Source organism: Thalassophryne amazonica, chromosome 5 (genome assembly GCF_902500255.1).
Source record: "Thalassophryne amazonica chromosome 5, fThaAma1.1, whole genome shotgun sequence".
Classification (NCBI taxonomy): domain Eukaryota; kingdom Metazoa; phylum Chordata; class Actinopteri; order Batrachoidiformes; family Batrachoididae; genus Thalassophryne; species Thalassophryne amazonica.
In genome coordinates this window covers 63,179,966-63,206,077 of record NC_047107.1, presented here as the reverse complement: position 1 = coordinate 63,206,077, position 26,112 = coordinate 63,179,966, and the positions used below count along the sequence as shown (strand labels likewise).

The 26,112-nt window shown below is 40.1% G+C and overlaps 1 protein-coding gene across 4 annotated transcripts in view; it reads left to right on the top strand.

The window, feature by feature from the left end:
- LOC117510634 (pikachurin) overlaps positions 1 to 19,446 on the top strand; it is a 147,646-nt gene extending 128,200 nt beyond the window's left edge. For 3 of the 4 annotated variants that reach the window (XM_034170430.1, XM_034170427.1, XM_034170428.1), the window contains 10 exons: positions 1,924 to 2,167; positions 2,956 to 3,067; positions 6,538 to 6,654; positions 7,217 to 7,397; positions 13,327 to 13,350; positions 13,625 to 13,703; positions 13,935 to 14,078; positions 15,489 to 15,572; positions 17,565 to 17,668; positions 17,752 to 19,446. In XM_034170430.1, coding sequence (XP_034026321.1) covers positions 1,924 to 2,167; positions 2,956 to 3,067; positions 6,538 to 6,654; positions 7,217 to 7,397; positions 13,327 to 13,350; positions 13,625 to 13,703; positions 13,935 to 14,078; positions 15,489 to 15,572; positions 17,565 to 17,668; positions 17,752 to 17,903 — 1,241 coding nt within the window. In that variant the 3' untranslated portion in view covers positions 17,904 to 19,446. The remainder of the gene's footprint in view (positions 1 to 1,923; positions 2,168 to 2,955; positions 3,068 to 6,537; positions 6,655 to 7,216; positions 7,398 to 13,326; positions 13,351 to 13,624; positions 13,704 to 13,934; positions 14,079 to 15,488; positions 15,573 to 17,564; positions 17,669 to 17,751) is intronic. The other variant, XM_034170429.1, reaches the window with a different exon arrangement.
- The last annotated feature ends 6,666 nt before the right edge of the window (positions 19,447 to 26,112 follow it).

Below are 26,112 nucleotides of genomic sequence, written 5' to 3'. Positions count from 1 at the left end.
GATGTCAGAAACAACCATTTAGCCTTCTTGGACTGTGATGTTATGATTGGAGAGAACAGGCAGCTACAGACAGGGGTTTATAGAAAACCCACTCACACTGACCAATATCTGCTCTTTGGCTCAAACCACCCATTTGAACACAAGCTCGGGGTGATCAGAACTCTTCAACACAGAGCCCTACAGGTGCCCACAACTACAGAGGGAAGGGCTAAAGAACAACAACATGTCTGGAAAGCCCTCACAGTATGTGCGTACCCACGTAGGTCCCTGGATAAAGTGCAGAAGTCCCAAAGAACAAAGAGACCAGACAGACAGGAGATGGAGCCAAGAAGAAGAGGAGTGTCTCTCCCTGATTTAGCAGGAGTAGGGCAAAACTACAGAGGATCTTCAGGCAGCAAAAAATCCCATTTTACTTTAAACCTGTTAACACCTTGACACAGAAATTAGTTCACCCTAAGGACAGGATCCCTAGTTACAAACAGAGCAATGTAGTGTGTTCTGTCAGATGTCAGGAAAACTGCAACGAATATTACATAGGTGAGACTAAGCAGCCATTGCACAAAAGGCTATACCAGCACCGCAGAAAGGGCACTGGTGGACCTCAGTCTGCAGTTCATCTCCACCTTAAAAACACTAACCACACGTTTGAGGACAAGGAAGTTAAAATCTTAGCCTTAACTGGGGAGGGGGTCTGAGACACACTTTGTCCTCTGTTTACAATGGTGTACTCAGGTCAAAGCAGTTTCAGTCTTCTGTTCATGGTAATGAGTCATTCACGTTGTCAGGAGAGTCGTCAGGAGAGGCGTCAGTCCCATCGTTAGGAGGCACAGCTGCCCTGTCATTAGGAGGGTGTTAACTAGAGCACAATAGGTGCTAATTAGAGCAGTTGTTAGTCACTAGCCAATAGCAATCTGCATCTCGGTAGGAGGGGTCTGGTTAGGTTTAAAACTCCAGCCTTTGCTGGCTTCTGTTATTCTTCTCTACAAGAGTCGAGACAGAAGTCAGATTACCAGAGCAAGAAATTTAGCTGAGGAAGCTTCTGCAATTAGATGCGAAATGTCCTTGCATCAAGCAACCCAGTCCAGTCGAAGATTCAAGCTTCTCTACTATCAATCACTAAGAAATACAAACCGTACAGGGCTGTAAGGTCAATCTGTTTGAAGTAGGCTCATTGATGCTGTTGCTTATCTCCAGATTTATATACAGTACTTCTGTGGATGTGAGTGGAAAAACTGGGAATAGCGCAACATTTACCTGTTGCATCCCCATTCACAGCTTCATATTTGAGTACAGAAAAAAATGATCAAATCTAGGCTCAGGCTTCCAAACTGGAGATGAAATTTTGCATGTTATTTTTAAGAAAATCTTCCTGTATACCTCTTCATCATGAAGGTGAAACTAGTGATACAACAGACAAAAGTTGCATTACACAGTTTCTCCAACCACAACCACAGAGGCCTCTAACTCCATCAGAGTTGTCTGGGTGTCTTGGTGTCTTCCCTCACTTGTCTCCTTTCAACATGGACACTCAGTTTTTGTTTTTGTTTTTGAGAACTGCCTACTTGACACAGATTTACAGCCAGTATTGTACTGTTTGTGTCTCTTAATGATTGATGTAAATGAAGTCCAAGACATGTTCATTGACTTGGAAATGTTCATCTATCAGTCCCCTGACTCATTTCAGGAAGACTGATTGTAAAAGTAAAGACTTAATCCTTATGTTAAGAATAAATTGCCTCCATCCTAACTTTTTTGGAATGTATCGCAAGCCGGAAATGCAGGAATGGATGAATATAAACGGAGAAAATGAAGTTGACCACACAAGACATGAAATATCTTGGGTTCATACTTTCTGCAATGTCTCTGTCTCTCTACCCATTTTTACTTTTGTTTTTTTTCTCTGTCTTTTCTAAAACTTTCCAGAATTCTTACTGTCCATACCGCTCTTCAATGAGACTGTGTTTTCATACGCTACTGTCCCGTGGCCTCAGTCCTTTCAAAGTTATCTGTCCTTCATGGAGTTTGAACTCAGGTTCCGGCCTTCAAAGCCTGAGGGGACGCTGCTGTACAGTGACGACGCAGCCAGCACGGATTTTATTGCTATCAACCTGGTAGACGGATATGTTGAGTTCAGATTTGACTGTGGCTCTGGAGGAGCTGTAATAAAGTATGTTGAGTTGTCTTTGTTTGTTGTTTTTCATTTTGTGTGTCCTTTGTTTTCCCATTCAGTGGCGGCGCCAAGGGGGGGCTTGGGGGGGCTTAAGCCCACCCAATAATGAGCCAAGGCCCCCCTCAGCCCCCCCCAATAATTCTGCCAATAATGTGAATAGCGACTGACATATTTGTGGATCTCAACTGCAGTTTTGCACTAAGAAAGTCTCAATATTGCATAACTGAGCAAAGTGATGAATGTGTGTGTTCGGTGATCCACCAATGCTGAATCACTCTTCACAAACAGAATTTTCAGTTTTGCAAATAAACATTTATTTGTAAAAACCCACACACAAGTTACAAATCAGAAATTTGTGTTTGTGGATCACAAAGCACATGTACAAATCAAAGGATATTTGTAAATCACCCTCTGTGCATTTTCAAGTATTAATGAGACGAATTTAACTCCATACTCCAAAAATTTAGGTTTCCTAAATATTTATTACGGCCACCCTTACAACTTCACTTATCTTTATTTATACCTATGTGCAAGTTTACTGAACTTTCAATCATTATAAGTGATGTGTGTGTGCACTGATACCAAATTTTAGAGGCGCACGGGTGACTAAAACATATACCTTGGTATTTATAAAGCAATTTACTATATATTGTTCATTTCGAAGACATTTTGTGGAGCCCCTCCAAATTTTACCCTAGCTCCCCCTCAGCCCCCCCCAACAAAAGTTTCCTGGCGCCGCCACTGTTCCCATTCCTTTCACATTTTGTAACTGATTTGTCTTGTAGGAGTGATGAACAGATCAGTCTAAACACATGGCACGAGCTGAAAGTGTCCCGGACAGCTAAGAGCGGCCTCCTGCAAGTAGACAGCCAGAGGCCAGTGGAGGGAATTGCTGAGGTACTTTGCTTTTTCACAAGATCCCGAATAATTTGCTAGTCATTGATGCCAGCTTGTACACAGGTATTGCGAGTACTGTGTGGAGTGGATTCAGAGACTTTCTCCCAGTGAATTCTGGTGTGTGTGTGTTTTCTAGCTCCTACACTGTTCAGAGTTTGCATGGACTGGGTGTTGGGTAAGGTTGTGGAGTCCAGCAACTTTGTTGGCAAAGAAACATTTACTGGCCTTGACTTTATGGATGGATGAATTAATTAATTTATTTGGCACACACACATTAGGGCTGTTGATGTTATATAGTGAAAAAATAAAAGCTGTGAGAGACATGTTGCTTTTGTTCCACTTGGGGTTTTATAGGTGCAGACCAAATTTGAACTCAAGCAAATAAGATTTAGAGGTCTCACAGAGTGACACATCTTCCTCTCCCTCCACTGGCAAGGCAGCGCCACTCTAACAGGAGAAGACTTATGTCATTATTTTTATTTTACAGGTACATGTGATGGCTTCTAATTGCAAAAAGTGGTGGTTGATTGGTCACCCAGAGGAGAACATTACTGGAATTACTGGATTACTACATTAGTTGTTTGGGGAAAATTGTTGCCTTGTGGGGGACCCCTAAACAGTGTTTGATTACAATAAAATTTGGGACAGATCTTTTATTTTATTAGTGGAACAAGAACAGTGGCCCAAAAGATTTTTTTAACATTTGACATTTTGAACAGATGTAACACACATATTTAACAAAAAAGATTTAAAGATAATGGATAATGCATAAAATTTGCAGAATCAGTGGATACTCTTATTTCAGCACTTGAGAAGCTGACTGAGGAGGAATTGAAGTGTTTGGGTTGCAGTTATTCTGGATCAAGACTCAGAGTCAGGCTTTCAGTGACTTCCTAGATGTGGTCATCAGAGGTGCAGTTAAAGTTTGAAACTTGTAGAGATATTCACTTGTCTTAGCAGTGACATTCATGTCTCTATGTCCTTAGCCTTTGATTTTAAGAGATACCTGGCAAGAGCTTTTGGCGTCATGAGTTTGCTCGACAGAGGTGATTGCTGAACAACAAAGATCCAAGTCTTAAGGGTCCCAGTGCTTCCTGTCTAACTGTATGGTTGTGAGACTTGTACGCTAACCAGCAACTTAAGATGACCACACGTCGCTGGTACCAGGTCTCTGGAGAATCCTTGGATACTTTTAGAATGACAAACTGTTACTTAGTATCATGCTTTTCTGAGGATGGTCTAGCACATGGTTGCCTTTGTTGATGACCACAGAAACTCAAAAAAACCCAACAGGATGGCCATGTATCACCTGACTGAGACAGATAGGTGGCTACCTTTGGAAAATGGGGATGGATTGGTTGTCTGCCCGTGTGGTAAAAACCAGGACCAAGGTTGGTGCATTAGTGATGGTGACAATGGTGCACTGAGTTGTGCATTTTAGTGGCAGCGATGCACCACTTCGTCAAAGCAAAGACAGTTGTTTTCTAGTTTCAAATGCAGTTGTGTTGTGGTAATGACTCAGGATTGGGTCGCAAGTGCAAATTCCAGACAAAACTTGTGTATGGTTTTGTGATACAGTACGTTTGAACATTGCAATAATCACACTGTCTACAGGGCTATCAGAAATAGATGTTTCTACACTAACTGTTCATCTGGACAATGTGCCTTAACATCCTTAAAGAGTCCGTCACACCTAGCATGAATGCACGCGAATGAGGCCAAATCAACCCGAATGGGACAAACAGCCACAGTTGGAGCCGAATTTGGGAGGGACTGAGATTCGGACAGCCGTGTATGAATGCTGTATGGATACCCAGAATGTGTGTCGAAGCCACCTTGAATGACTCGCTCACATTCTGAGTGCAGCAGCTCTCAATGTCGTCGTTGTGGCCGGAACACAGTACAGATGCCCAGAGTGCAAGCAGGATGCGGCCACAACACAGCATGAAACTCCACAATACCAGCAGAATGCTGCAGGAATATAAAGAATGCACCTGTACGTGTGTGGTCCAATTGCCACCCGATGTCTGGGTGGAAGGCAAGCAAGGGGAGGGATGTGGCAAAGCAAGTGCTGTGGTCTGCTCTTTCAAAGACCTGCCGTGTCTCACTGCTGGGTTTCGCATTGCATCCAATCCAGGGTCCCCTGACTATTGCATCACTGAAGTGCATGTGATGTGTGTGATCACAATATTCTGGACATCTGATCACCGATGTGCACACCCACAGTCGTTTTTACCGGTAATAGCCACCAGTCCGCAGTGCAGTAAACCCATGAACAGGGGACCATGTATGACACGCATCAGTCTATATATTGGATAAAATACGGATACCAGAGGAGAAGTAAGGCAGGTCCTAAAAATAACGCATCAGCGGTCACACTCTCCCTCCCACCCACTGTTGCATACGTGCCCTCTCTCCCTTACCTACCAGGGAATCAGCTGTGTGGCGGCTGTCCAGATGGGCTCACGCATGTGCAGCAAAGCGATCAGCTGTTTATGAGTACACACACACGCAGCTGAGTGATCATTTCAGCCAGCCTCATGCACGAGCCGCGGTTTGTTCAGATGAGGGAGCCTCACGCAGGACCTGCAGTGTGGTCAGGTGATTGGAGGTCATGCACGCACAATGGTTCGAGCATATGAGAGAGGTCCCCCACCCCCACCTCGCCTGTCCCCTCTCCAGGATATTACGTTATGAGCTGACCCCGCAGTGACACACGGTTCCTTTGGTTTGATTGCATAATGTTCACGTCTGGTTCACAAGATGAATGTGTGCCACAGACATTGCACATAACAATATTTTGTTTGCGCTCCCTGAACTGGATCTAGTGGAAGTGCACATACAGCTCATCCATGCCACAATCGGGACATGCCGGCAGGATTTGCCGTGCTTGACCATGGCAATTTACCCTCGTACGCAATGAGACTGTCTCGAGTGCTGTCTTGACGCCACCAGAGCATTTAGAATGCAGTCAGACTGCACTGTGGCTGCCATACGAGCTTTCCTCACCTTGATCGCAACTTGACAGTGGTGAGCGTGTGCTCTACATTCGGCCTGGCCACGTGAATGTGCCCGTGTGTGTGGGATGCACTCAAGAATGCTGTAAGAGGATTTCGAGTTTGCCGCAAATGTGGCCGAATGTAGGTCAAATGTCCATTCATGCAGCATTCGGCCTCATTCGGCCTCTCATTCGATGGAGCACATGATAAAGCTGTCAGTGGTTTTTGAATGCACCTCGACTGTGCCAGAATGTAGGCCGAATTGTCATTTGGACGGTGTTCATTCGGCTCATTCGGCCTCTATGTGACGGGGTATTAAGAATGTACTTGTTTTGGACTAACCCATTTGGCTAAAAAGACAAAAGGTGACATTTTTCATTGATATATTTTTCAAAGTGTAGCTCAATGGGGAAAAATTGTGTCATTAAAGTGAAATGAAATCATCTGTTCTTCATATCATTTACTTTTCAGGGAGCATTCACTCAGATTAAATGCAGTTCACCTCTTTATATTGGTGGAGTTCCAGAATATGATAAAACCAAGAGGACAGCTGCTGTATTAAAACCCTTCACTGGAACTATTCAAAAGGTACAAACAACATTATGAGTGTTTTTAACCAATAGCTATAGTTAAACCGTATAATCAATGTTCTATTTAGTGATACATTTATTGTGATGTGATGAATATGCAGTGAGGATAATGTAGACACTGCTACACCAACTTCATACATTTGAATAATGATGCGCTATCGTTAAGAAAAGCTTAATTGTGGTTTGCATTAGTATATGGTCATACTAATCATAGATGATGCGGCCACAGTAGGCATATCTATGAAATAAGGTACTGGTAACTGTGTTTACTATTTGTTTTAAGACTATATGCTATTACTGAAATGTGCAATGTCAAATGTGACAATTGCAGTAAAATTTGTGTCATATTGCAGTAGGCAGCCAATTTGGCAATTTGGTAATCTCTGAAAAACTTTCTAAACTGAATATGGAGACCAGTACCAGAGTTCATAATCTAGTACAGAATCTGTCACAAATGATCAACAACAGAAATATCTCCACTTTTAATCTGCTTCTAAGTACAAACAATAATGATGCCGTATTGGTGACACATATCTCATCTGTTCTTTGTCCTTCATTAGCTTGTACTCAATGACCGTCCAATCTCAATAACAAGTGACTCTGCTGGTGGTGTTAATGTGGCAAATGCAGCACACCCATGTGTGAACAGCCCCTGTGCCAACGGAAGCACCTGTAGGCCAAAGTGGGATGGATATGAGTGTGACTGCCCCCTAGGGTATGATGGAAAGCACTGCCAGAAAGGTGAGTTAGCCTGTGCACCATGTTTGTCAGATGGTAATGCAGATATAAAACTGTTGTTGTGAAGAGGCTGACCATTCAGTAACAAATACTGTAGAAACAGTTGTGTTAAAAAAGAAAAACAAACAAAAACAGCAATAATAATAGGGGATTGATTATAGATGATCAGGAATCACATTTATTACCAAAAAGTTGATACTTTCACCCACATCTGTGCCTTTGCTTGTGCTTAATTAGAAGGTAACAAACCAGTTTTCATGCAATTTGGTGAATAAATTGAACCTGGCCTAGAAATAATGTTATGACGTGTGGGTGGTTTTGGAAAAAAAAACTTGGATTGAGATTAAAAAAAAAAGATTTGAGGCTTACTTGGTGTGTTTGGGTGTTACGATATATGTTATTTCTTTCTGTTGCTATGATTTAAAAGAGTAAACACAGTTCTTTCACAATAAATGGCTTCACACAACCACTAACCGTGAGTGAAAAAATATTTTTTGTGTTATCAATCATAGTCTCTAAAAAAAAAATGGCCAAAACAATAAAAAATTCTGCCAGAGTATGTAAACTTTTGAGCTCTATCTATCTATCTATCTATCTATCTATCTATCTATCTATCTATCTATCTATCTATCTATCTATCTATCTATCTATCTATCTATCTATCTATCTATCTATCTATCTATCTATGTCTGTCTGTCTGTCTGTCTGTCTGTCTGTCTGTCTGTCTGTCTGTCTGTAAATAAAACATTTGTATTTGAATCCACAGAGGAATCTTAGAAGAGCCTAATTGTATTCATTACTATTACATTCATATGTGTGGTGTGTGTGTGTGTGTGTGTGTGTGTGTGTGTATATATATATATAAAATATGGAAAGTATTCACAGCACTTCACTTATTCCACATTTTATGTTACAGCCTTATTCCAAAATGGATGAAATTCATTTTTTTCCTCACAGTTCTACACATGATGTCATATAATGACAATGTGAATTTTTTTTTTTTGATTTTTGCAAATTTATTAATATAAAATCTAATAAATCACATGTACGTAAGTATTCACAACCTTTGATATGAAGCTCAAAATTGAGCTCAGGTGCATCCTGTTTCCACCGATCATCCCTGAGATATTTCTGCAGCTTAATTAGAGTCCACCTGGGGTAAATTCAGTTGATTGGACAGTTCAGTTGATTCTGGAAAGGCACACACCTGCCCACATATAAGGTCCCACAGTTGACAGCGCATGTCAGACCACAAACTAATCATGAAGTTAAAGGTCTATAGACCTCCAAGACAGGATTGTCTTGAGTCGCAAATTTGGGGAAGGGTACAGAAACATTTCTGCTGCTCTGAAGGTCCCAGTGAGCACAGTGATCTCCATTATCCATAAATGGAAGAAGTTTGGCTCCACCAGGACTCTTCCTAGAGCTGGCCGCCCGTCTAAACTGAGCAATCAGGGGAGAAGGACCTTAAGGTGCGTTTACACATAAGCAAGACGCGTTACGAATGTCATTTTTCTGTCATTCGTGACACATTCCTGACATTCTTAATGTGACTTAACGCATCTGAATAGGTTTCTTAATAGTGCGTGTTGGTGCGTGATATTCTTGATATTCGTGGAGCATGTTTTTCTTCCACGAATGTCACACACCACCCTCATTTCGTCTCATGTCGTGGAGGTCGCAACTGAGCGCATTGATCCATCTTGATGAGTATTGATCCTTAATAGAACGTGACAACGTTCGTAGTGGTTCCTGTGATGGTTCTTGGAGCCCAAACTGTCACGCGTTATTACGAAGTGGCACGGAAACTGTCAAGTTTTGACACGACTTGTAACGCGGCGTCACATTTCACTGCACGCCACGACGGATCAGTTTTCTGTCATGTGCGCACAATTAAACTCGGCTTCAAATGTCGGTCCACAGTTCCTGCTGAAGCTCCTCAGGAAGCTCCTGCAGGTGTTCCACCTGCTGTAACCGATGAGCGGGAGAACGAGTCTGAACCAGAGGAGCGAGAGGAAATTCACGTGCAGCCAGACATCTCTGTACCTCCCCCAGTTCGGTGGAGGAAGAAGTGCGTGCACAATTAAACCCTGTGCTGCACAACATTGCTTGATTGCTGACACCAAGTCGGCTAAAAGTCAAATTTCAGTGCTCTTCAGCGCGCTCCTGCAGGTGTTCCACCTGCTGCATGTGCCTGATGTTTGGGAAAATGCGCCAGACGAGAGCCGCATGAAGCCACACATCTGGCGCTGTCCTTTTCCTCCTCTGGCACAGAGCCCAACTACGCATGCAGTCACAAAGTTCTTCTGAAAAACTGGAGCGATCTGAATTCAGTTGGATGAATATGGGTGTGTTTGTGGAGACAATTCACCTCGTTCACAACGTGACAGAACTTAACGATGCGCTGTTACGCGCAGTAGCGCGCAATAGCACGTAACAACGCGGAACACTATTCTTGACCGTGCGTAATGGTTCCCGATAATTCTCCGGCAACATGTGCCATTAATCGTAACGTGTGGTAACAGGTTGCAGCAGTTCCTGAGGACACCTGACGCCTCTGCCCCGAATAATCACATTCGTGATCAGCGGCCAAGAATGTGTACTTCGTGGCATTCGTGACTTGTCGTCGTTATGTGTAAACGTAGCATTAGTCAGGGAGGTGACCAAGAACTCAGTGGTCACTTAGAACTCCAGCATTCCTCTGTGGAGAGAGGAGAACCTTCTAGAAGAACAATCTCTGCAGCAATCCACCAATCAGGCCTGTATGGTAGTGTGGCCAGATGGAAGCCACTCCTTAGTAAAAGGCACATGGCAACCCACACAATCAAACACAGCCAAGATATCAAAGGAGTGGCTTCAGGACAACTCTGTGAATGTCTTTGAGTGCCACAGCCAGAGCCCAGACCTAAATCCGATTGAACATCACTTTAGAGATCTGAAAATGGCTGTGCACCAATGCTCCCCCTCCAACCTGATGGATCTTGAGAGGTGCTGTAAAGAGGAATGGGCAAACTGCCCAAAGATAGGTGCACCAAGCTTGTGGCATCATATTCAAGAACACTTGAGGCAGTAATTGCTGCTAAAGGTGTATCGACAAAGTATTGAGCAAAGGGTGTGAATACTAATGTACATGTGCTTCCTTAGTTTTTTTTTACCAAAATGTTGTCATTATGGGTTGTTGTGAGTAGAATCTTGAGGGGAAAAATGAATTTACTCTGTTTTTGAATAAGGCTGTAACCAGTGGTGGGCACATTTCCGCTAATCCGCTAACCGCTAATTATCGAAGATAATGTTTTCTTTATTGGATTAGCTTTTCAGATAACTTTGAAAACCATCATCGGACCAATTATCTTCAGATAAGTTTTAGTCCGATAATTTTTAGACCGCTAATATTTTTGCAGATGTAGCTTTTTGTAGTAGATGCACAGTTCTATACTCTACAAACAAAGAGTTGGTTCTAGAAGAAGCCACTCTATCCTCTGCAGACAAAGTACAACTGGTCATAAAAAAAAGCTCATAGGAGAGAGAGAGAGAGAGAAAGAAAGAAAGAAAGAAAGAAAGAAAGAAAGAAAGAAAGAAAGAGAAAGAAAGAAAAGCTCATTTGTTTTGACCCTATACTGATACACTGGCAATAGCACCCAAGTCATCCAGAGGCATACAGTTTTAACTTATGGTTAAAATTTTAACCAAACTCATTTCGGACAAGTTATTTAAATTAACGTCACGTCTGAAGTTTTCTAAAGTGAAAATATCAGATATATGTTTTAGTTTTAAAGTAATGCACTAATTTTGAAGGTTTTAGTGTGGACATGGTGTGTGCGCAGTGCATTATGGGTATTCACGACAGAAGAAATGCATTTGAAATGCTCTGATCAGGCTCCACAGGGACAACAGCATTAAACTCTTTGTATATTGTGCCTAAAACTCTCGTGAATATATTCTCTGGGTTTATAGACATTGTTATTGTGTTTGTTTTATGTAAAAATGCCAGAAGAAGCCCAGGTTGCTTCTCAAAGCCGAAAATTCTGTTAAATTGCGATTCAGGCCGTGTGATATAACCGGTGTCAAAATGCATAGAACACTGCCATCTACTGGTGACCGGTTATATCACAGTGTTGTCGATAGCAGGATTTTAAAATGATCTGTAGGTTTCCAAAACCTGAGAGACCACACACGTGGAGATAAAAAAAATCATAGATCTGACAGGTTTAGTTGTACAGTTGTACAGTGGTTTTTACCGTGTCAGCCACACGGTAAAAACACCACACACGAACAGATTTCACACACGAACATTCCCAGGTCAGACACCTCGCTTTCTGATTGGCTGCATGTCACATTTTGCTCCTCACGTCCTTCTTAACACACCACACACAGCAGGAATATCTGATAAGATTATATTTAGTGTCATCACGATTGTAGGGGCATCCTTAAGATTGTCAGAAGGGGAAGATCGGGTCCAATATCGACCTAATTATCTTGCCATGTGAACCAGGGTTGATGTTATGACACCTCACGGAGCGACTGATCTGTCATAACACAGCACCGAGCCGCTAACTGATCAGATGTTATGATGCCTCACGGAGCGACTGATTGATGTGTTATGACACTGAACCAAACATGTTTTCACTATTATTTGATTTCTTTGTGCGACTGACATTGTTATTAATGCATTCAAACGGCGATTCCTATCACCACACAACTCCAGCAACCACACACGAGAAAGTTTTTTGACAGTTCTTGTTATTGAAAGAAACCTTGTCTCCCTAACCAGATAGAGTGTGATGTCATCATGTGTGTGCTTAAGTCTGCTATCTAGTGGGATCTTGAAAATGTCTTTCTTTTTTTTTTATACAAATGAGAAAATGACATATTTTACAAAAGCTCATTTATTTGTAAACACCAACACGTTCCATTAATTCACTTGGGTTGATTTTTACATAGAATGAATGAGTCAACCAATCAGTATGAGTGGAGGCTTAGTTTACCCATAATCCCGTTGGTGTGTTAATGTTCAAATCTTCAGAATTAGTACATTATTTTAAAATTAACAGATGTGTTATATATCACTTTGTACATTTTAAGAGTTTACATTAATGTAGTTATTCTATCTGTAATAATTTTATTTATAAAGCAAAACCATAATTCAAACCTGCTTTCCATTTCAAGACCTCTGCCTCATCGCTGGACCACTGTATCCTGTCAAGGTAAATGATGCGTTCCTACAGCAGGGAGCAGAGTGCACAAAATAGAAGCGCTGGCTCATTGGCTGTTTGGGTTTCTGTTTGCTGTTTGTTCTGTTAGAAGCTTTGGTGGCATTTAAACTCAAAATCAGCTTCTTAGGAGCTGAGAACATATGGGAGGCAAAATTGAATGTTATTGGTTATCTGGAGCTTCTGATAAGTTTTTAGACAGTTTATCGGTTTAGCGTTAGAAAGAATAACTTTTCAGTTAGCTGATTACCAGTTATGAAAGCTAACTTTTTGGTTAGCTGTGCCTACCACTGACTGTAACATACAAAAAATGTGGATAAAGTGCTGTGAATGCTTCCTGGACACACTCTGTGTGTGTGTGTGTGTGTGTGTGTGTGTGTATATATATATATATATATATATATATATATATATATATATAAAAAAATACGTGTGTGTGTGTGTAAACTTTATTTATCCTGTTGTCGTGGTTTGGTCTGTGTATATACTGAAAAAAAGAGCAAACCAAGCAACTAAAGTGTTAGTCCTTATTTAAAAATGAAGAAATTCAATATAGCAATAACATATGTTATAGTTGTCACAGTGTATATATTTTTTTCTTTTTGTTGGATTCCATGGGTACCCCCTTTGCTATCATGTAGTGTAATGGAAGATAACACTGGAAAAGTTAATCCTTTATCTTATTTTTGCTGTCTCTGTGTTTGAATGCTTTCCCTGTGAAGAATGTGGAAATTATTGTTTGAACAGTAAGTTTTCTTGCATGGATTAAAATAATAACTACATAGATGTATGTTAATGTCAGGGTTGGGTAGGATTACTTTGAAATGTAATCCAAAAGTAATCAGATTACAAGTAATCCAAATGTATGTATATACATACATGTAATCCACATGTATTCTTTCAAAGTAATCCTACCCAACCTTGGTTAATGTTGATAACGCACATATGGTGAGGAGCGATTTGCTGATGTCGCCACCTTTTGACGACATAAAGTAATTGCACTGTTTATTTGCTGCACAGCTGTGACAGAAGCAATCGAGATTCCACAGTTCATTGGCCGAAGTTATCTGATCTATGACAACAGAGATATTCTTAAAAGGTCAGTGTGACGAGTGCAAAGGGATTTTAATGCCTTTAAAAGCTGTTACCCTTTCCATCACCCCACAAGTTGCACCTCTTTGCCTCTAAGTACTAAATTCCGGGTCATGCATGCGCACATAGATGTAGGAAGTACCTATTGTGTGTGCAGAGACAGACAGGAAATTATGTATTATTATGACCTTGGTTTTCATCCTTTGTCATGTCAATGTGTAATTTTTTTTCTTTTCAGGATGTCTGGCTCCAGGAACAATCTTTTCATTCGTTTTAAAAGCACAGCTAAAGATGGTTTGTTGCTGTGGCGAGGAGACAGTCCAATGAGACCCAACAGTGATTTTCTCTCTATGGGGCTTCAGGATGGTGCGCTCATTTTCAGGTATTGTATCATATGAAACATAACTATTGGAAAAATAATATCGTAAATCCACGATGTGGTCACAACTAACCAAAAAGTTAGCTTTGATAACCGTTAATCCGCTAACTGAAAATTAACTTTTATGAAGCTAAACCGATAAACCTCTAAAAAAAAAAAAAAAAAAAAAAAAAAAAAAAAAAAAAAAAAAAAAATTTTAGCGGAAGTTACAGCTAAAAGTTAAACAGATAACTTTTAGTATTGACTCCAGTACACTGGCAGTTACTGAGACTTCTGAGTAAATTCAAAGGTAATCACAAACAACAACGAGTCAGTGCTTCTGTCTAAGATCAGCCTTCTCTCAGCAAAAGAGACTTGGTGACCAGAGAGGATAAAAAGGGGAGAGAAAAAAAAGATCATTTCTTTTCGCAGCCATAAACTCTTGCAGACGTGTTCCAGGAGAGATGCACAGCAAGGCAGTTTTGACTTCTGGTTAAAATTTTAAACAAACTAATTCCGGACAAGTTATCAAAGTTACCAAAGACAAGTTATATATATATATATATATATATATATATATATATATATATATATATGTGTGTGTGTGTGTGTAAAAACCAACACACGTTACTGTTACTGTGTGTTGGATTTACAAATAAAGCTGTATCTGGAAATATGTTATTTTTTTTCATTTGTTAAAAAAAGGCAATTTGAAAACTGAAAATTCTGGCCCCACATTTCACGGTAGGGGACAGTAAAAATGGGAGGGAAAAGGCCAAATAATCAGGGTGACCAGATGTCCCACTTTGTGCCCTAAATTGAGATGGTTTGTTATTGACCGCCAGGCTATAGTTTTGAAATATGTGTTTAAAACACGCATTTCAAAACTGATATAACAACACCAGAAACCATCTCAATTTGGAGCACAAAGTGGGACATCCGGTCACCCTGCAAATAATACAGGAAAGAGTACATTTTGACCCTAAGGTCCAAGGTCCAACCTGAGGTTCAAGGTCAAATGTTGTGTGATAAAGGGAGGCAGGATACATGATTTGCTATGGGTGTTCAATACAAATGTAAGCTCTAGAATTGACATATGTATTTTGGGGGGACACAGTGGGTGTCTTTCTCAGACATTACCTTGGAAATCTGGGTCAAGGTCACATACACAGACATCACATTTGTGTCAATTTAGAATATTGTGCAGGTAAGTAATGTCTCCGAAAAGGGCAACAGGGAAATCTCGAGCTCTCAAAATGCAACACACACATGGATGGACAGATGCACACAGAGTCTATTTCAGTTATTTCATGGTGGAGGGCAATCAGTATGGATGCAATAGGTGTTCATTTCAGTACCAGGATTCGCCACTTTAGTGACTTACAGTTAATCAAACTTTTCTGTTGCTGTTGTTTGTCCACTTCCATATTGTAGTTACAATCTGGGCAGCGGTGTGGCTAACATTGTCATCAATGGCTCCTTTAGTGATGGAAAATGGCACAGAGTCAAAGCTGTCAGGTAAGAACTCAAGCATGCCCTGTTTTTAGTCAAACTAACCAACAGTAATGTTTTCTAGTGCTGTTGTCATGACTTTACAGCTAATGCACTGTACAACTCATACTTACCGTATTTTCCAGACAATATGTCACATTGAAGTATTTGTCATATCTGTACAAAAAAAAGCATAATGAAGAGGGAAAATGGTAAAAGGTAAATGGACTGCATTTATATAGCGCTTTTCCATCTGCATCAGACACTCAAAGCACTCTCCAATTATGCCTCACATTCACCCCGATGTGAGGGTGCTGCCATACAAGGTGCTCACTACACACTGGGAGCAATAGGGGATTAAAGACCTTGCTCAAGGGCCCTTAGTGATTTTCCAGTCAGGCAGGTATTTGAACCGAGGATCTTCTGGTCTCAAGCCCAACACCTTAACCACTAGACCACCTTAAACACTAGACTAGAGGGAAAAAAACATGTCATAGGTGAGGTACATGTGCAATATAAATAGATGTTTGAAAACTTTAATTAAAAATTAATTAATGTTTGAGGCACAAAACACAAGTAATGTGCTTCTGGTTACCACTGAACTGATTATTATATGAGGTAAATATACCTTAGATTTGACTTTCTAGCCTACCACTGACGTTCTTGTTATCTAACAAAGTCCAAACAAGTGTTCTTCTGAGTAGTATGGAAATTATATTTCAGTTATAGAAAGTTTTAAGTTTGAGAACCTGTTTTCTTAAATTTACTCATTCTTTCAAAGAATGATTTACTCAGATTTTCTATTTCTTCTCCTTGTTTTGTGGTGGTTAGTGTCCAGCTTAATGGTGCATTACTGCCGCCTTCCTCTCCAGAGAATGAATTACATGAATTGTCATCTTGTGACCATAGATGGCATTTCTGTATTTTTTCATAGAAAAATCACTTCAGAATATAAGTACCAGGACCCCCCCCCCCCCCCCAACAAAAAAAAAAAACATGAATTATAGTCTTGAAAATATGGTTTACTGTAGAGTGTGTAGCAGTATGAATGAGCTTAATGGTCTTCAGCTGGTGGTTGGATTTCAGCCAATCAGTGTAGGAGAGTGTTCTCATAAAAGTGGGCGGACAGTGCTCTTCTCTCTCTGACTTGTGGAGGTTTGCTGCAGATGTTTGTCTGGCGTTTCCACTTCCGTGTTCCTGTGAAGGGAGGTAGGTGCAGGCCACGGCTGTGTGTGTGTTGAAGTGTCTGCACTGTTAAAGTGCTTATGCAAATGGTTTCGTTAATAGAGACCTTTGTGAGAGTTGTCACTGGTTGTGCGCTGCTTGGTATGGGTGGTGCCGGGTGGTTGCTGGCTGTTGGACACTTCGGTGTGGTGTTGATTTCTCAGCTTGTGCTCTACTGGCTCGCACTGATGGAGTGGTATGTATTGGTGGCTCGGCTTCCTCCTCTACACATTCGTGCGTCACTTGTGTTTATACTGTTGAAGTAACAGGTTCATGATGGAAAGGAGTGAGCTCTGCAGACGCCACTGCTGCTTTGCCTGGAGTTGAGTCCGTTGCTCTGCCCTGATGTCCGATGCTACCTGCCTGGATGTGTTGTCAACCTGGAGATTAGGCTGATGCCTGCCTACTGGAGTTGGTGGTGCAATGGTGCCCTCTGGTGTTCAGAGTGGACACCTGCAGATGGGGAATGCTGATTTATGTTAACGCATGGACAATTTGTGGGGTTTTAATAATAAGTTAGTTTCAGTACGTTGTTTTACGTTGTAAGTGAACCTCCTACTCTGCCTCATTTGCAATCAACCTGTGTGCCTTGATGATTTGATTGGAGAGAGTTCCCTGGGTGAAACTCCAAGGGTAGTGTCAGATGTCCGACCGATCATGTTTATTCATGATTTCTAATTGTCTTAATGATTAAAAGATACTCATCTGCTTTGCGACAAATGCTTAGACCAAGCCCAAAATTGTTTAAAAAGCTTAATTATATTGATATTTTTTGGTTATGGCTCATGTGTCCAGGGATGGCCCGTCAGGAAAGCTGACTGTTGATGACTACGGAGCAAAGACAGGCAGGTCAGCGGGGAAGATGAGACAACTCAATATCAACGGGCCTTTATATGTTGGTAGGTTAAAGGTCATAGCTCATGATCATGCCTCGTCTCCCACAATGTTAACATTTGTTTGTTTTCTTGCTCTTGCTGTGTAGGTGGCATGAAGGAGATTGCACTGCACACAAACAGACAGTACATTGGAGGCCTGGTGGGCTGCGTGTCCCACTTCACACTGTCTACTGATTATCACTTAGCACTTGTGGAGGACGCTGCTGATGGCAAGAACATCAACACTTGCTCCAATTAAAAACCTCATCCACTGGACCAACTCCTGTTTTCAGCACTCTTTCCAACAGGTGCCTTCTACGTCATCATTAAGTTGCTCGGGGAGCACCTACATATCATTAAATAAATAAAAAAAACACACACACATTTTCAGTGAAACAGCAGCCAATTCATGGCTCAAACTGGAAGATGACCACCAGTGTTGTCATTGTGTTCCAAGAACATTTTTTTCTTCTGTGTCAAACACAACAGTTTGCGAAAACAAAACATTAATGCTTTTCACAGCTTCAAGAGTTTGCCACATGACATCATAAATGACCAAAGGATATTACAAAGCACAGGTACTCTACAACATGCGAAAAAAAAAATGCTTAGCATAGTGAGAAATGGCTTAGAAGAAATGTTTGAAGGTCTTTATTTCATGGAATGATTATGTTTCCACTGTAATCCTTATTCTATTGCTGGAAGAACAAAATGATCCAAGGGATCAAGTATCATCGTAGGTTTTCTTGAAATTAGAGCAGCTAGCAGAGATAACACATTGTAGGGAATTTTGGTACATTTGATCCTAAAAATTTAATTTTTTGTTTGTATTCATGTGTGACGTGATCATCTGTCAGTGGGCTATGTATTTTTAAACATTCAGTTTATGTAATTTCTTTAAATATTGTTAGTTGTAGATGGTTGAGATATCAGTTGCCCACAATCTCTTATTTTTGTTATTACCTGGTATTATTTGGATGTTTCAAACTTTAGTCATATAAAAATGTGACACTGATACAGTAAATTAGTCAAAAAGCTCAGTCAAGTTTCATTATAGGCTTTTCATTTCAAATTAGTAAAATAAAATGTTTTCTATTATTGAACCACAATGGAAAATTCAGTGATTTTCTTTCCAAAATTTAAACTTCTTAAAGGTTTTTTTAAATGTATTTTTTTGTTAGTTTATTCTTTTTTTGTTGCAAATGTGCAATACATTGAACTGCTTTGGTTTAACTGCATAACACAAAACAGTATTAATGTAATCCTATCTTGATTTGGCTTGAATTTTGATTTAAATGCAAATTCATACCAAATCTGTTATAGCTGCATTCAGATTTACTTTTCAGAATTATTGCAGCAGACTGAAAGACTTGTGATGCAATTTTTTCACAAGGTGGTTTAACCACCTTTGAAATCAGTGGCACTATATCAAATGAAGTAAATTCTGTAATTTTGGAACATTAACATGAGTGATATGGACCCTTACTAACTATTCTTATATTGTAACAATAATTATAAATGTTTCCGTGAAGACACTGACCTAAATGAAACTAGGTACAATATAATGTTTTGACTATTTGTAAATAAAAGAAATGTGTTAGCTTAAAAATCATTGTTACAACAGAAACAGCATTTACATCATTTTATTTGCACTGGCAAAAGAAATGTTCCATTTTTTGGCTTTGTAAACCAATGCCATAAAATTTATATATAACAAAGAATGTGCTCAGCAAATGTCATGATGGAACATGTTCTATTAGTATGTATGTGTTTGATGTTTGTTATTTGGATAATGACCTGATAAACCAAAAAATAAGTGAACAACACTTAAAATAAAAGAGTTCTGTTCTTTATTCCTTGTACACAGTAGGACACACTGAAAGACACTATGGCTGTTTGTAATTCTTCTTTATTATAATGCATTTGGGAAAGTGAGCAGTTTGCATTTATACCTAAATTAGAGCTTTGAGACGATGTGATTTACTGTTATGAAATATTGGCATTCTGTATTTTTAACTGACGTTGTTTCCATCCTTCACAATATCCATTCCAGCACAATCTGAGGTGAAGGTATCAAATTTGATAAATTAAAATCTTGTAAGTCTTGTATGGCAAGTGAAGTTATAAGGTTCTGCACACAACCCAATGCACAGAAATCAATTGCACTGAATTCACATATTTGTTTATTATGTACTTGTCTTCTTCTTAAAATCAAATGTAATTTATTAATTCATGTAGCGCCAATTCACGGCGGGGTCGCCTCAAGGCACTTCACACAACACAACTTGAAAAACAGAACAAAATGAATTAAAAGATTAAAAAGCACAATAAAAAAATAAAGACATACAAAAGTAAAAGGAATAAAAAAACACACAATAACATAAAATACTAATGATAAAATGGGGGAAAAATGGGTCTTCAATCTAGATTTAAAAATCTCCACCGAGTCTGACTGCTGTATTTGCACCGGGAGATCATTCCACAGAGCTGGGGCACAATAAGAAAAGGCTCTGTGACCCGCAGACTTTTTATTCACCCTAGGAACACACAGCAGTCCTGCACCCTGTGAACTCAAGGCCTGAGCCGGCACGTAGTGCTCAATCAGGTCAGCCAGGTTAGGGAGGTGCCAGTCCGTGAACAGTTTTAAAGGCCAGTAACAAGAACTTAAAATCCGATCTCAGAGAGACAGGAAGCCAATGAAGGGATGCCAAAAGGGGTGTAATGTGGTCAAACCTTCAGCCTCGTGCCAAAAGTCTGGCAGCAGCATTTTAAACCAAATGAAGACCCCTAAGGCTGGACTGTGGTAAACCAGAAAATACAGCATTGCAATAGTCCAGTCTAGAAGAGATAAATGTATGTATCAGAGTCTCAGCATCAGCCATAGACAGGATGGGACGAATCTTCGCTATATTTCACAGGTGGAAGAAAGCAGTCCTCTTAATGTCTCTAATGTGGAGGTCAAAGTACAATAAGTACAAGGTTCCTCACTTTGTCTGTATGATGTGTAACATACAAACCTAAACTAAGTGCTAACTGGTCAAATTGATGCTGATGCCTCTCTGGACCAAGAACCATCATTTCAGTCTTATCAGAGTTTAAAAGTAGGAAGTTACTAGACATCCAGCTTCTCACTGCTGCAAGGCAGTCTTCTAAAGATTTTATGTGAGTAAGATTACCAGCAGTTATCTGCATGTACAATTGAGTATCATCAGCATAACAATGAAAGTCAATCCCAAAATGCTGCAGTATATGCCCAAGGGGTGCTTCATAAAGGTAGAAAAACAGGGGGCCTAAAACGGATCCCTGTGGGACCCCGAATTTCATGTCACTAAGGTTAGAAGTAGTGTCATCATACAAAACACAGTGAGAACGCCTGGACAGGTATGACGGCAACCACGCAAGCCCTAACTATAAGCTTTAGCAAAAAGGAAAGTTTTAAGCCTAATCTTAAAAGTAGAGAGGCTGTCTGTCTCCCTGATCCGACTTGGGAGCTGATTCCACAGGAGAGGAGCCTGAAAGCTGAAGGCTCTGCCTCCCATTCTACTCTTAAAAACCCTAGGAACTACAAGTAAGCCTGCAGTCTGAGAGTGAAGTGCTCTATTGGGGTGATATGGTACTACGAGGTCCCTAAGATAAGATGGGACCTGATTATTCAAAACCTTAAGTAAGAAGAAGAATTTTAAATTCTATTCTAGAATTAACAGGAAGCCAAGGAAGAGAGGCCAATATAGGTGAAATATGCTCTCTCCTTCTAGTCCCCGTCAGTACTCTAGCTGCAGCATTTTGAATTAACTGAAGGCTTTTCAGGGAACTTTTAGGACAACCTGATAATAATGAATTACAATAGTCCAGCCTAGAGGAAATAAATGCATGAATTAGTTTTTCAGCATCACTCTGAGACAAGACCTTTCTAATTTTAGAGATATTGCGCAAATGCAAAAAAGCAGTCCTACATATTTGCTTAATATGCGCATTGAAGGACATATCCTGATAAAAAATGACTCTAAGATTTCTCACAGTATTACTAGAGGTCAGGGTAATGCCATCCAGAGTAAGGATCTGGTTAGACACCATGTTTCTAAGATTTGTGGGGCCAAGTACAATAACTTCAGTTTTATCTGAATTTAAAAGCAGGAAATTAGAGGTCATCCATGTCTTTATGTCTGTAAGACATTCTTGCAGTTTAACTAATTGGTGTGTGTCCTCTGGCTTCATGGATAGATAAAGCTGGGTATCATCTGCGTAACAATGAAAATTTAAGCAATGCTTTCTAATAATACTGCCTAAGGGAAGCATGTATAAAGTGAATAAAATTGGTCCTAGCACAGAACCTTGTGGAACTCCATAATTAACCTTAGTCTGTGAAGAAGACTCCCCATTTACATGAACAAATTGTAATCTATTAGATAAATATGATTCAAACCACTGCAGAGCAGAGCCTTTAATACCTATGGCATGCTCTAATCTCTGTAATAAAATTTTATGGTCAACAGTATCAAAAGTAGCACTGAGCTCTAACAGGACAAGCACAGAGATGAATCCACTGTCTGAGGCCATTAGAAGATCATTTGTAACCTTCACTAATGCTGTTTCTGTACTATGATGAATTCTAAAACCTGACTGAAACTCTTCAAATAGACCATTCCTCTGCAGATGATCAGTTAGCTGTTTTACAACTACCCTTTCAAGAATTTTTGAGAGAAAAGGAAGGTTAGAGATTGGCCTATAATTAGCTAAGATAGCTGGGTCAAGTGATGGCTTTTTAAGTAATGGTTTAATTACTGCCACCTTAAAAGCCTGTGGTATATAGCCAACTAATAAAGATAGATTGATCATATTTAAGATTGAAGCATTAATTAACGGTAGGGCTTCCTTGAGCAGCGTGGTAGGAATGGGGTCTAATAGACATGTTGATGGTTTGGAGGAAGTGACTAATGAAAATAACAGAACAATCGGAGAGAAAGAGTCTAACCAAATACCAGCATTACTGAAAGCAGCCAAAGATAACGATATGTCTTTGGGATGGTTATGAGTAATTTTTTCTCTAATAGTTAAAATTTTATTAGCAAAGAAAGTCATGAAGTCATTACTAGTTAAAGTTAAAGGAATACTCGGCTCAATAGAGCTCTGACTCTTTGTCAGCCTGGCTACAGTGCTGAAAAGAAACCTGGGGTTGTTCTTATTTTCTTCAATTAGTGATGAGTAGTAAGATGTCCTAGCTTTACGGAGGTTTTTTTTATAGAGCAACAGACTCTTTTTCCAGGCTAAGTGAAGATCTTCTAAATTAGTGAGACACCATTTCCTCTCAAACGTACGGGTTATCTGCTTTAAGCTGCGAGTTTGTGAGTCAGGAGTCAGGCACTTCTGATTTAAGGCTCTCTTTTTCAGAGGAGCTACAGCATCCAAAGTTGTGCTCAATGAGGATGTAAACTATTGACGAGATAATCTATCTCACTCACAGAGTTTAGGTAGCTACTCTGCACTGTGTTGGTATATGGCATTGGAGAACATAACAAAGAAGGAATCATATTCTTAAACCTAGTTACAGCACTTTCCGAAAGACCTCTACTGCTGGATAGTCCATTAAAGTAAATGTAAATGTTATTAAGAAATGATCAGACAAAAGGGGGTTTTCAGGGAATACTATTAAGTCTTCAATTTCCATACCATAAGTCAGAACAAAGTAGTGGTGGGTGGACTCATTTACATTTTGAGTGAAGCCAATTGAGTCTAATAATAGATTAAATGCAGTGTTGAGGCTGTCATTCTCAGCATCTATGTGGATGTTAAAATCGCCCACTATAATTATCTTATCTGAGCCAAGCACTAAGTCAGACAAAAGGTCTGAAAATTCACAGAGAAACTCACAGTAACGACCAGGTGGACGATAGATAACAACAAATAAAACTGGTTTTTGGGACGTCCAATTTGGATGGACAAGACTAAGAGTCAAGCTTTCAAATGAATTAAAGCTCTGTCTGGGTTTTTGATTAATTAATAAGCTGGAGTGGAAGATTGCTGCTAATCCTCCCTCTAGGCCCGTGCTACGGTCATTCTGACAGTTAGTGTGACTCGGGGGTGTTGACTCATTTAAACTAACATATTCATCCTGCTGTAACCAGGTTTCTGTAAGGCAGAATAAATCAATATGTTGATCAATTATTATATCATTTACTAACAGGGACTTAGAAGAGAGAGACCTAATGTTTAATAGACCACATTTAACTGTTTTAGTCTGTGGTTCAGTTGAAGGTGCTATATTATTTTTTCTTTTTTAATTTTTATGCTTAAATAGATTTTTGCTGGTTGTTGGTGGTCTGGGAGCAGGCACCGTCTCTACGGGGATGGGGTATTGGGGGGATGGCAGGGGGAGAGAAGCTGCAGAGAGGTGTGTAAGACTACAACTCTGCTTCCTGGTCCCAACCCTGGATAGTCACGGTTTGGAGGATTTAAGAAAATTGGCCAGATTTCTAGAAATGAGAGCTGCTCCATCCAAAGTGGGATGGATGCTGTCTCTCCTAACAAGACCAGGTTTTCCCCAGAAGCTTGGCCAATTATCTATGAAGCCCACCTCATTTGATGTCGGCCTATAATTTTTTAATAGACTTCTTCTACTACCACCCACTTACTAGCCTAGGAAACCAAAGAGGAAACCAAAAATTAGCATTGGGTTTGGGGTGCACATGGGACTCAGGAATCATAGTACCAGGTGGAGTCAGTGGATATAGGTTCCCATGCAATCTTCAGATACATTGCTTAATTTTCCATTAATCATATTAAATGCTATTTATTTAGCAGGCACTGAGGTCTGTTATGATTTTTATGAATGACATCACTTACACAGTCACTTAGTACTCACTTTTGTCAGTCAGCCATCACCATAGTTTATAACGGTCACATGATCAAATACATGTTTTTGAAGGGAACAGAGGTGATGAGGAAGTAATGGGGAGATACAGTATCAAGGAGAGGAATGTGGGAAGGCAGATGGTGGTAGATTTTGCAAAAAGGATGGAAATATCTGTGTTGAATAGTTATTTAAGAAAAAGAAGGAGCACAGGGTATTGTATAAGAGTGGAGGAAGGTGCACACAGGTGGACTACATTATTTGTAGGTGATGCAGCCTAAAATTAATTGGCAATTGTAAGGTGGTGGCAGGGGAGAGTGTAGCTAGACGGCATCGCATGGTGGTTTGTAGAATGACTTTAGAGGTGAAAAAGAGGAAGAGACAGAGTTTTAAAAAAGGATCAGAAGGTGGAAGCTGAAGGACTTTTGTGCAATTCAAAGAGGAGATGAGACAGGCACTGGATGGAGGTGAAGCGATTTTGGTCAATTGTCAAACTACTGCAGATGTGGTGTGGGAGACAGCTAGGAACGTGTGAGGTGTGACATCTGGGCAATGGAAGGATGACGAGACTTGATGGTGGAATGAAGATGTTCAGGAAAGTATAAGGAGAAAGAGGTCTGTAAAAAAGAATTGGGATAGTCAGAGAAATGAAGAAAGTAGACAAGAGTACAAAGAGCTATGGTGTAAGGTGAAAAGAGAAGTGGCAAAGGCTAAGGAAAAAGGCATAAAGCAAGCTATAGAAGAAAAACATTAAGGAAGGAGAAAATGACATCTACCAACTGGCCAGACAAAGGGACCAAGCTGGAAAGGATGTGCAGCATGTTAGGATGATAAAGGATGGAGATGGCATTGCTGACAAATGAGTGTTGAGAATGTGGAGGGAATATTTTGAGAAGTTGATGGATGGAGAAAATGACAGAGAGAGAAGGCTGGGTGATGGAGGAGAGAGTAAATCAGGAAGTGCAAGGGATTAGTAAAAATTGAGGATGTCTATGAAAGAGGATAAGAGTTGAAAGGCAGCTGGTCCAGATGACATTCCAGTGAAGGAATGGAAATGTTTAGGAACGATGGCAGTGGAGTATGGAGGCAAAAAAGGACTTTGACTGTCTGAGGCTGTCTGTGGAAAAATAATAAAAAAAAAAAATCAGAGAATTGACAGGTTGTTGATAAATAGAGGCTTTTAATTTGAGGCCTTGAAGACACATGCAAAGTCAAAATCAATACAGCAGGATTTTGAATAAGTGTGCGCACAGAGCAGTTCTGAAGGTGCTCTTTTGTACACCAGCTAGGGCGGGGGCACAGCAATGGAACTTGCCTTCAATTACATTCTTACAATCTTTAAACTGTATTCTTGTCTCATAAGATAAGATGTTTGAAAATGTTCCGCCAAAATCATGCACACATGCATTTTTTAAGATGGCCACGACAGCTGTGTCAAGACCATCGATTTCTATTTAATCCACTAGATGACAGATGTAGCCTGTGAGCTGTTGCAGCGGTCATCTTGCTTAGCGTTATTATGCTTCGTCAGTCATTAGAGTAACTAGAAATAGATTATTTGTTGACTTAAATTTGGGTTAAAGTGATCTGAATGCTGTTTTGTGCAGCATTCAGGTGCTAC